Below are 12,041 nucleotides of genomic sequence, written 5' to 3' on the forward strand. Positions count from 1 at the left end.
AAATATGTGTAATTTACTCTATGCAAGCTGTTGTAAGTAACTCGACATCAGGCAGAAATTTTTTATTCATTTTTTAGCGTTGTAACATTCCATTGCTATTCTCTGGGCTTTATCAGTTAATACTTTGTATTATTATTTATTTATAAGGTGCCACAAAGCAGTGCAATACTGGAGTATGTAATACTAAAACAATAACCTTCAGTTCTTGGGTCAGGATACCAAATGTTGAGCACCACTATCTACAGTCACTACAGTGATGTGTACATCAAATATACACTTTATCACGGCTTGTAAAGCACCAAAAGACTCTGCAGGGCTGATTAGTAAGTGTTCCTGGATATTATATTAAAATTCACGATATATTCCATGGCAATAGGGTAAAAAATCATTCAAATAGAAAATGTAGGAGTAATATATTATAGAACATTTAAAATGGTTGTGAAAAGGAACATAGAACACTGTGTATTCCTCGAGGAATTCTGTGAATGGTTGCCTGGCAACCAGGGACGCCCTACTACGCTTCCGCCCGCGCATGGGAAGTAGAGTCTATCGAGCTCTGACACGTCACTACAGCAGTAGGACGGCCATCATTCATTTGGGAAACTAGTATAATAAGCACTGCCAGCGTCGCAGAGTTATGCTGTGGTGGGCGCACAGGGTGGACGGGCTCTGGGGATCTTGCAACTAGTAGCTTACAGGGGGTAGCAATAGACAACATCGGAGCAGCATGGTGCCCACTGCCCGGGTCCTGAAGCTCGCTCGGCGGTACAGATATCTAGCAGCCGCCGCGCTGGCACTGCTGCTCATACAGGGCCTGGTGGTGTGGAGCTTCAGTGGTCTGGATGAGGATGGAGAGATTGTAAGAACCGGTTTCAAGTTGTGGATGAGTGATGGGGTTGGTGGTCTGGTGTTCAACACTGAGCAGAGTGATATTTTATATATCTGGGGTGAAAAGGCTTTAAAGTGGGGCTATAACGTAAAGGAATAACTGGCTGGGAAGATGAACTAAGTGTTAAGGTCTTCAGATGGCAGCATTGATTTTTACCTAGAAAATAAAGGGGTACTGGTAGAGTGGTAGCATTTAAAAAAAAAAAAAATTAAATTGATTTTTATCTTTCTTTGGCTCAGTGTATTAGACTTATGAAAGCTTCAATGTGATGGACCTGTCTTCTGAACCATGTTACTGTAATTTACAACTTATGTTTTTTTTTCCAGAATGCCCCACAGAGGAGGAATAGAGTTCCAGATAAGGCGGAACACTCCAAGGACCCCGACAGTTCGGCAGGCCGCAGATCTTGGAGATCAAGAGTGGCGGGCGGGAGAGCAGGCAGTGAGGTAGCTAGAGTGGAAAGAGACACTAATTCAAGATCCAAGCTGAGCACACGTATCCAGGTCCTACAGGAAAGCTGGCCTAACATGACAAGAGATGGTGACACAGGAAGTGTAGAAGGACCTCATCCAACAGACCGTGGTTTCACCCCCAAATGTGAAATTAAAGGCAAAGATGCTTTGTCTGCTCTTGCTAGAGCAAGCACCCAGAAATGTCAGCTGGAGATCTCTAATGTGGTGTGTTTGCACCAGCGTGGAGAGTTGATGCCGCAGAGTTTGCCACGTTCCTGCCAGATCACAGGTAGTTTATGATTTCCCTTACTGACCACTGAATAACCTGATTCCCCTCTACTGTTTCTTTCTGCATCAGGAAGGATCAGTAGCCTCTCAAATGTTACCATGGCTGATCAGGGATCTCCAAATATTGATACATGATGGTTTATGTATGGCATAATGCATTGTTTACTTGAAATGATGTGGATCTGGGAAATCCCCAAATAGTCCATATAAAAGCGTGAGGGTGTAGGGTGATTGCTTTTATACAGGTTCAGAGATTTAAGGTGACTTCTAATATCTACTATCTAACTTACAGTAGGACAGTATTACTTCTTAAGATACATACATTTTCCTAATAATGGCTCCAGAACTCACTGTTTGTTCAGATTTGTTATTTACAAGAGTTTCCATAGCTTAGTATCACATGTGTATTGTATATTCCCTCTATGCATGTTGGCAGAGTTTATGAAAGCCTTAGGGATGCGATATGTGATTTGCTACTGGGGGACAGATTACTTAATGGCATTTGTACTACTTTGTGAAAAATCCAGAGATGTCCAATTGCACCTTAGTACCTTCTATAGAAAACTCCAGTTGCAGCATTTTTTTGTAATCCCACTTTAGTAGCGCAGGAGTTAACATCTCTTAGGTCCCTATAACTGGTATTCTATTTGTGTTAAGACTTTGTATACAATACTATATGTAATATATATTATAGATTAAATGGGCTTTCACTTTTTACCTGTGATTGATATGTGGGAAGCATTGCTGGCCAATATAGTAAGCATGACTAGGAGGGGGAGACCAGTGGCCAAGTGGTTAGCACTTCTGCCTTACAGCGCTGGGGTCATGAGTTCAATTCCCGACCATGGCCTTATCTGTGTGGAGTTTGTATGTTCTCCCCATGTTTGCTTGGGTTCCTCCGGGTGCTCTTGTTTCCTCCCACACTGCAAAAACATACTGGTAGGTTAATTGGCCGCTAACAAATTGACCCTAGTGTGTGTGTGTGTGTGTGTGTGTTTGTCTGTGTGTGTAGATTAGGGAATTTAGACTCTACGCTCCAATGGGGCAGGGACTGATGTCAGTGAGTTCTCTGTACAGCGTTGCGGACTTAGTGGTGCTATATAAATAAATGGTAATAAATAATACCCCATTTTGGGCTCTCCTGCTGCATTGTCCCAGACTGGGATTATAAACTGTTTTCTATTCATCATATGGAGCGTAAGCTATTATCATCCAAGATGAGACCTGGAAATGGCATCTACACATTTTTCTTTGGGAAATAGTTTTTATGTGAATATGGGCAACTGCTCTGTACTTGCTGTCAATCTCTGCACCCACTTTTGAACCCTAAATTAAACCTGCCCTTTGAAAACAAATCCTCTCCACCATGTCCAGGTACATTCCGCAGTGGTATTCTCCAGTAACTACCAGGAATTGCTCCCAATCATAGGTTTTGATCTCCTGACTTGAATAAGCGCTGCCAATTATTACTGTATAACTTACTCCATGTGTTGGAAGGTTGTCTCTCTTTCCGTGTCTGGTTGGAAGGTTGTCTCTCTTTCCGCTGTGCCCTATCTGGTATTAATGATTTTCTGGACTATGTGAGCTTGTGAAACAATGTTTGTACAGCAAGTTGTATTAAAACAAAACCATCCTAGATAACACATATTCTAAAAAACAAACATCTTGGTGAGAACTTCTTCTAACAATGAATAGTGCTCTCAGCCATTGATTTCTGTGTGTCTCAGGTAAATTGGCCACCGGGTTACAGTGGGAAGAGTCTGATGTTGGCGCTCCGCCTCCTGAGAAGCCTCTGCGTGTGGTTTACATGCTTGTCGTACATGGAAGAGCAATACGGCAACTGAAACGACTCCTCAAAGCAATTTACCACAAAGACCACTTTTACTACATCCACGTTGATCTGGTATGAGAAGCATTGGATCAGGCATGACCAACCAGCTGCTCCCCGGGTGTTGTGAAATTACAAGCCCCAGCATGCTTTTCCAGTAGATAGCCAGTTGATAGCTGGCAGGGCATGCTGGGACTTGTAGTTTTACAACACCTGGAGAGCCACAGGTTGGCCAGGCCTGCATTAGATGGTGAGGGTGTTAGTTGTCATAGGAGGTCCATGTGTTCTGAAGATTAAAAGTGCAATTATATTCTTTTTTATTGCAGCGCTCCAATTACTTGCATAACAAAGTGGTAGAGTTGGCACAGCACTATACAAATATACGCGTTACCCCATGGCGCATGATAACCATCTGGGGTGGTGCCAGCCTCCTGACAATGTATTTGCGGAGCATGCAGGATCTGTTAGAGATGACTGACTGGCCCTGGGACTACTTTATCAACTTGAGTGCAACAGACTACCCCACCAGGTAAATAGTGGCCGTCTTGCATGAACTTTAACAATCATTATAGGATGCCATGTGACTTATATTGTGCTTCTTATCTATACAGGACCAATGAGGAGCTGGTTCTCTTCTTATCAAAATACAGTGATAAGAATTTCCTTAAATCTCATGGCCGTGACAATGCTAGGTAAGAGGGGTGGGGATTCGCAGGGCTGAATAGATTGAGTAGTTGATTTCATTTATCCAACATATCTTCATTCTGTATTAGTTGAGCTTTATAACATTTTGCAGTGATTTGTAGTAAAAATATAGAAACTAGAACCTTTTAAAGATGCATAGGTGTGTATCTGTTTTCTTGTTTGTTTGTGTCATGAAAGCAAAAGTGATATGCGTTAATGCTTCTATTTTGTATATGCAGATAGTGAAATCCAATAATCTGGATTAATTGTCTCAAGAAAAACAAAAAAGCACAATAAATATTTTCACTATACTTTTTACAGTTCTTTCTGGACATGAGCAGCAATTCTTCCCTTATTTTAAGTTTTACTGACTTGCCACACATTAAAAAAAAAAAGGTGTATTAAAAAGAATAAAAATAAATTCTTCAAGAACATAACTATGACAGGATCCCTGTGAGAATCATTAATGAGGTTGTGACCTTATTTTTCTGATAGGTTCATTAAGAAGCAAGGGCTGGATCGCCTCTTCCATGAGTGTGACTCCCACATGTGGCGCCTGGGGGAGAGGCCAATCCCGGAGGGCATTGTGCTGGATGGTGGATCCGATTGGTTTGCTCTCACTCACAAGTTTGTGAAATACGTGACCTATACACACGATATCCTGGTGTCGGAGCTGAGACGCTTCTATAAGTACACGCTGCTTCCTGCTGAGGTCAGAGGTTAACGTTTTCTGTCTGCAGCCCTGTCTCTGTTCATATTTTTACTGTTCTGCTTTTTTAACACTGTGGTCCTCACTTTCTATTTTATTTTTTTTTTTTTCAGTCGTTCTTCCACACTGTCCTGGAGAACAGTCATGATTGCAACACTCTTGTGGACAATAATCTGCGCGTCACAAACTGGAACAGGAAGTTGGGCTGCCGATGTCAGTATAAACACATTGTGGATTGGTGCGGCTGTTCTCCGAATGACTTCAAACCACAAGATGTTGTCCGTCTGCAGGTATTCAGACAACCTAGGCATGATGATGATGATGATGGTTAAACTTAAACTGGCCAGTAGGTTACATAGCAGGATGGAGAACTAGCCACCACAGACTATTGCCCATAAAGGAAAGGTTAACGGTGCTTCACTTTGCATAATATAGCAGCACAACATGACAGCTATCCATCATCATCACCATTTATTTATATAGCGCCACTAATTCCGCAGCGCTGTACAGAGAACTTCACATGAGTCCCTGCCCCATTGGGGCTTACAATCAAAATTCCCTAACATACACACAGACTAGGGTCAATTTTGTTAGTAACTAATTAATCTACCAGTATGTTTTTGAAGTGTGGGAGGAAACCGGAGCACCCAGAGGAAACCCACGCAAACAAGGGAGAACATACAAACTCCACACAGATAAGGCCATGGTTGGGAAATGAACTCATGACCACAGTGCTGTAAGGCAGAAGTGCTAACCACTAGGCCACCGTGCTGCCCCATATATGTGTCCTATACAGTTTCACACAAAGCATCAATACATTTCTACAAACCATGTTATGATATGACGTTCTTGCCTTTATTCAAAGTTTTTAATAATTGTCCCTTTAGAAAACTTCATATGCATTTTGTTGTTCGAAATATGTTCTATTCAGTTCTTTTGTGTTCTCTGTATAACCATAAGTCATGGCTGATTTACATTACGCATGTTCCGTTATACTGTTCTCCTCATCACTTTCTCCTTTCAGCAGCTCTCCAGGCCGACGTTTTTTGCCAGGAAGTTTGAGTCGTCCGTGAATCAAGAAGTGTTGGATATTTTGGACGCTCATCTGTTTGGAGAGCTGCCACCGGGAACCCCTGGTCTCAAAGGTTACTGGGAAAACGTGTACGACAGCATGGAGGGAATGCAGGGTCTTAATGATGTCACCATGACAGCGTACGCGTCATTTGCACGATTCTCACTGAGTGACCTGCACAGCCCGGAGAAAGGCAACAGAAACACTGCTTGCAGGTAAGAGGGAGAAAATAGATTGCAGCTATTGCTGACAACCTGGGTTTGTTAATAGCCACCACTTTAGAAATAGTGTCTGTATGTGTGCGGTATCATGTTCAGTATTGTCATAATGTCACTGGGGACCCAGTGAATGGAGACCAAGGGGGTAAATGTATCAAGCTGCAAGTTTCTAGTGGGTCTGAAAAGTGGAGATGTTGCCTATAGCAACCAATCAGTTTCTAGTTTTCATTTATTTAGTACATTCTCCAAAATGATAGCCAGCATCTGATTGGCTGCTATAGGCAACATCTCCACTTTTCAAACGGACGGAAACTCTTAGTTTGATATATTTACCCCCAGGACCCAGATGTGACTGTAGCATCCAGATTTATACACTACTAGTGCTGACCAAGGCAGTGACTCCTAGTTTTGATTTGGGGGTGGGAGGTGTCTTCAGGTGTGTCTTGGTTTCACTGACCAAAGGAGCAGGTTTAAAATGCATCCAGTATGCATGGGCATGTGGGCATGGTGTATTTTGTTGCATATAATGCCCTGCAAACAAAACAATGCATAAAGTGGGTATTACCATTGGCAAGATACACTATAAACAAAAATTACCCCAGTCTTCGCCAAACTCTTTTCTAAAAAAAAAAAAAAAAAAAAAAAAAAAGCTGATTGTGAGTCAGAAAGTGCCTGCTTGCTGCACAGAATGAAGTGTGAAATGTACTAAGGTCAGTTACAAGGAAGACAATCTGATAGATGTGAAAAATGTTCTAGTTTAATGTATAACATGCTTCTAGTTGTTAAGGATTAACTTGATTGCTACTAGGGATATAATTAGTAAGCAGAGAGTGACTTGCAGAATGCTGGATATACCTATTTTTTTTCTATAGCTACCCTGCAGACCGTTTTCCATCAAGTGTTGAGCTCTATTTCTACGACGACCGCTTCCAAGGCTATCTGGTGACACAGAAAGTGCAGCCCAATGAAACGCTAGAAATTTGGATGATGCCACGGGGCAGTATGAGACTAGTCGATCAGGGCGGAGCAGCAAGTCGTATCCAGAGTTTAGAGGTGAGTTTCTCACCCCACGTAGTTATTATCATTTTATTTATATAGTGAAAGCGTATTCCGTAGCGCTGTACAATCTGGAACAAACCTAGCAATAAAACAAGACTGGGTAATAAGGACCCTGCTTGCAATCTGTAGAACATGAAGTTATGTGCCACATATTGGTCCAAACAGATTGCAAAGGTGAAAAGTGCTTTGTGGAGCTTAGTGATCCAGTTACACAGTAATGTTGGTTGGGAGGGGGGGACAGAGGGTTGTTGAGCATAGAAAGAATACATGTGAGTTTTGCATGAAACTGTAGACAGATGGAGATCAGGTAGAGTAGTCTAGGGAGGTTAGGAGGATGGTTTGGGAATTTGGTTGGCTTCTCTGAAGAGGTGAGTTTTCAGGGCATGTTTGGAGGCTGGAGGAAAGTCTTGTTGTGCGAGGGAGGGTATCTCAGAGTGGGTGCAGTCTGAAAAATGTCCTGAAATCGGTAGATTGTGGATGAGAGACTTGGATATTTTTGAAGAAATGTATGTTGGTGTTTATGGCCTTTTAGAAGTATTTTAAATTTGATCCGGTAAAATACAGGCAACCACTGTAGTGACTGAGAACATCAGTAGAGAGTCTCCGTGAAAGACCAGTAAGGAGGGAATTGCAATAGTCAATGCAGGATGTTATGAATGCATAAATTTAAAGTTTTTACAGTGTTTTGTGTGGCCTATGGAAATATCACTATGTATGTAATGGGGTTTGGATACAGATTGGACGTGGGGATCAAAGGACCATTCTAAGCCATCTAGGTAGCAAGCTTGAGGGGTAAGGTTTATTGTCATGTTGTCAGCAGAGATTTAAATGTCAGGTGGGCAGCTTCCGTTGTCTGGTGGGAATATTATTAGCTTGGCTTTTGAAAGTTTGAGGTGGCGAGTGGACATTCAGTAACACGAGCCAACACAGATGGTGAGAGATCCATAGAGGATAGATAAATGTGGATATCATTCATAGAGATGATACTGAAATTGAAAGGAGGTTTAGTTTTCCAAAAAAAGTGGTGTAGATGGAGAACAACAGAGGACCTAGAACTGAGCCTTGTGGGACTCCAACCGATAGAGGAAGTGGTGATGGGGTGGATCCTGAGACATTAACAGTGAAAGAGTGATTTAATATGCAAGAAGAGAACCAGGATAGGACAGTGTCCCGATGACCTAGGGAATGTAGTGTTTGTATGAGTAGAGAGTGGTCAACACTCTTTAGTTTCGCATGGAGTGCTTCTTCAGCCTTTATCCCACTGTCCTAACTGCTGCTCTATCTTTCTAGGTGGGCACAGAATGGGACCCCAAGGAGAGGATCTTCCGTAACTTTGGTGGTCTGATTGGGCCCCTGGATGAGCCCTTGGCGATGCAGAAGTGGACACATGGAGTGAACGTGACGGTTACTGTGGTGTGGATTGATCCTACATACATAATAGCGGCTTCATATGACATTGCTGTAGATTCCGAGGCCGATTTCACACAATACAAGCCGCCCTTGTCGCGCCCGCTGCGTCCCGGGGTATGGAGTGTTCGTCTGCTACACTTCTGGGAGCTGCTGGCAGAGGTCAAGTTCCTTGTGATGCCATTGACGTTTAGTAAGAAGGAGCCACTTCAAAAGGGTAAGAGAAAGAGAGCTGGCATTGGGATCATACATAAGAGGTTTGGTTGAGGCGATAATGGATTAATATATTCCAGAGTTGAGAAGACAAAAAGTGGGCAGCTTTGACTCCCCCCATTTGTTTACGGGTAAGCATGTGGATGTGCAGACCTAGATGGCTGCTTCTTGAGGGGGGGTTCTCACCTTCCACATGAGTGATCCATGGAGTCTGGACCGTCCTAGCATCACCTCGCCAAGTGAGATCCTAAATAGGGCAAAATGAGTAGTATTTTCTGATACAAATTGAAATGATTTAAAGGGGGTATTTCACTTCATTGTTTTTACCATGTGCATTTCCTGCTGTATCCGCCAACCAGGAAACATAGGCAGAATGATTTTACGGGGTGTTTACAGATAATGGAAGTGTACGAGCAGCTTTTAAAATGTGCTAGGAAAACAAGTGGTAGGGGACACTTTTGTCAGTGAAGAGTCCATGTGTGCCCACACTGCCTCATGGTGGTAAATGATCATTTCTGTGAATCCACATTAATAAGAAAAATCAATTTTAACTTGACCCCTCTCTCTGACTCCTAGTACAGGAGGGCGTTGGTGTGTCTTACTTTCAGCTACAGCATGCCTCATTTAGGGTACAGAGCAAACCCAGCTAATGGGTCCAAAATTTGCAGCTGGACAGACTGTGTTTCGATGCAAGGGCTGCTGGGAAAAGATTTCCTGCTGTGTTGTCTCACACACAGCTAAGTTGCACCCCCCCCCAAAATTTGCAGCTGGACAGACTGTGTTTCGATGCAAGGGCTGCTGGGAAAAGATTTCCTGCTGTGTTGTCTCACACACAGCTAAGTTGCACCCCCCCCCCCCCCCCCCCCCTCCCGGCTCTAAGCTTGTCTACATATTTTAAGCCCTCCCCCCTGCAGCACATCATGGTTGTACCAAGGTGCAGAATTGCAAATTCTAGCTGGATTTACTCATCATTTTAAATTAGGCTTCAATTTGGGCACAGTTCTTCTGTCACTTTCTGTGGCAATGACTGATTTTTCATTTGAACGGTTTGGGGGATCTTCTCAAAAGTAGAGTACTAATAAATCCAATCTATAATGACCTATCACCATTTAGAACAGGGTTGCGCAAATCCTGTCCTCAGGCACCGCTAAGAGTCTATCTTTTCCCTATTTCCTAGTGGCAGAATAGGTATAAATTACTGATAATATTCGTGGATCCCGGAGAGGCTTCTTATTGGCTGATTGTGGCTATCTGATATCTGTGTGTTCCCATTTCTTGTAGTGTACAAGGAATTGTTGCACCAGTATTTATTATTGAGACTGTAGCTCAAGATCGTCAATTACTCATTATTGTTAATGAAAGTTAGATACCACAAGTTTTATATAGTGACTATTTCTCAATTTATTGGAGGTGCTACTACCAAATGAAATGAATTATACGAGAGTAACAGTTTTATAGTGTATTCCTACATTTGCACCTATTCCAGACCTGGATGCACCTTGAGATACAGCCAAAATATTCAAAATATGTAAACGATTCCTTTGAAGTTTTGCTCGTTCTGTATACTCCCATATTTGAGAATATTCTCTATTGAAATTTTAGTGTCTACCAGTTTGGGCCTCCTTATTGTTTCCTAACAATATATCCTGATTATGTACAGTGATGGACTAGAAAGACCTATTTATCACCGTTTGTGTATATATTTAGCTAAACCTCTTGTTTTACTCTTCAGGGGACAGGTGGATACACGCCGGCCCGCCTCGAGAACAGTACATGGAGCAAAACTTTCAGGCTCTGAGTGGAATCTTAAGTTTACCGCCTCGTGCTGAAACGGAGGAGGCCAATAAAAAGTCGGAGCTGTTGGGCAAGGACTTGGACAAGTGGGCAGACGACGCTTTAAGCAGCTTCTGGTCTGTTGGGGGTATTTGCACCAAGACTGCCTCTGAGTTCTGCCCCTCGCTCTCGCTTTGCTCTGACACACACTGGAGTTCTCTGTCGCCTGACCCAAAGTCTGAGATGGGGCCTATCAGACCTGATGGACGTCTGAGGTAGCAGAACCTGCTACGTGGACCGTAATACGTGGACTGAGGGAAATGCTACCTAGACTGTGGGAGGGTTTCATTTAGTCAGTGGCACAGCTATGTGGATACGAGAAGGCTTGGGCTTCTTTCCAGGGAAGGAGAAATGTTGGAACAGAATCTGAACATTGTGCATTTGAGCAATCCGGTAAGGGCCGTGTGCTATTACACACCGGAGCAGCGATAAGGCCCTGTTGTGTGAGGCCCTAATCAAGTCCACTTGACTCGACTAATCCTCCTATGCCCAAGGTGTGCCAAGACGATCCAGCGTTTCTCTGTCTGTGCCAAATACGTTCAGGCCGAGAACTCATCTGCTGCTAATTCACAGACCAGAGACGACCAAATACTACATGGCTTGACGCTATTATTCCTGACGGGGGCTGGTTCCTCAGACGGACGACTTTTATGTCTGTACTTTTACTGTGGACTAGAAAAATAAATTTGGACACTCTATAATGGATCACAAATGTGGTAAAAGAAAGTGCTGTCATTGCTGAATTCTTAATCATGGGCCAATCGATGACTGTGTAGATGGTGATTTCACTGACTGTTGCCAGACATTACCCATAAGCAACTGGTACCGTTTACAACCACTGAAGAAGCTTTGCATTTGGTTCACTCTGATGCGTTGTTTGGACCTAGTGATAGCTGCTAGAAATCAGAGGCCAGCAGCAAATTTTATATAAAATATAAGGTACCAAAGGTTGCCTGTGTACGTGCAGCTTCCTGTGTAAACGGTGTGGGGCTGGCACCACATGTTCCTGTGCCCACAAACACTCCTGTGACGCAATGAAGCACTTTATTCATGTAATTTTTATGGAGTGAAATGTGTCTTAATAAAGATATGTTGTAACCACTAGTTGCTGTACTGAATGCAGCGTGCTGGGGCGTGAATGGCCATGAATGGGCCATAGACTACAGTATCCGCACAATTTTTTTTTTTTTTTTTATTAAAAATCTTTCCACAAACTCTTTGCATGAAATTAATTGTAAACACAGAACAGTCTAAATCTGATAACCAAACTCTACGCCCCATCAGCTTATTTATGATTGATCAGTCTGTCTACACATAGCAGTACAATGATGTTTCAAGTACTAGGCGTTTCCAGACCTGAACAATCCTATTTGAAAGATCTCTTGTGTG

At 42.8% G+C, this 12,041-nt stretch overlaps 1 protein-coding gene across 2 annotated transcripts; it reads left to right on the plus strand.

Annotated features, from left to right (window-relative positions):
- Window positions 1-568: 568 nt before the first annotated feature.
- Window positions 569-11,756, plus strand: XYLT2 (xylosyltransferase 2). Of its 2 annotated transcripts, none has more exons than XM_075177897.1 (11): window positions 569-859; window positions 1,216-1,630; window positions 3,357-3,532; window positions 3,784-3,986; window positions 4,069-4,149; window positions 4,637-4,853; window positions 4,964-5,140; window positions 5,875-6,137; window positions 7,013-7,193; window positions 8,490-8,823; window positions 10,552-11,756. In XM_075177897.1, the coding sequence occupies exons 1-11, from the start codon at window positions 728-730 to the stop codon at window positions 10,869-10,871; spliced, it is 2,499 nt and encodes an 832-aa protein (XP_075033998.1). In that variant the 5' UTR covers window positions 569-727; the 3' UTR covers window positions 10,872-11,756. The 2 variants fall into 2 exon arrangements, with proteins under 2 accessions (XP_075033998.1, XP_075033999.1); XM_075177898.1 differs by having other exon boundaries at window positions 5,878-6,137.
- Window positions 11,757-12,041: the final 285 nt, after the last annotated feature.

Source organism: Mixophyes fleayi, chromosome 6 (assembly GCF_038048845.1).
Source record: "Mixophyes fleayi isolate aMixFle1 chromosome 6, aMixFle1.hap1, whole genome shotgun sequence".
Classification (NCBI taxonomy): Eukaryota; Metazoa; Chordata; class Amphibia; order Anura; family Limnodynastidae; genus Mixophyes; species Mixophyes fleayi.

Coding starts and splice junctions, on each gene's coding strand:
- XYLT2 (XM_075177897.1), top strand. CDS start 728: ATGGTGCCCACTGCCCGGGTCCTGAAGCTCGCTCGGCGGTACAGATAT. Junction 4,150..4,636: donor CATGGCCGTGACAATGCTAG/GTAAGAGGGGTG, acceptor TTTTTCTGATAG/GTTCATTAAGAAGCAAGGGC. Junction 8,824..10,551: donor GAAGGAGCCACTTCAAAAGG/GTAAGAGAAAGA, acceptor TTTACTCTTCAG/GGGACAGGTGGATACACGCC.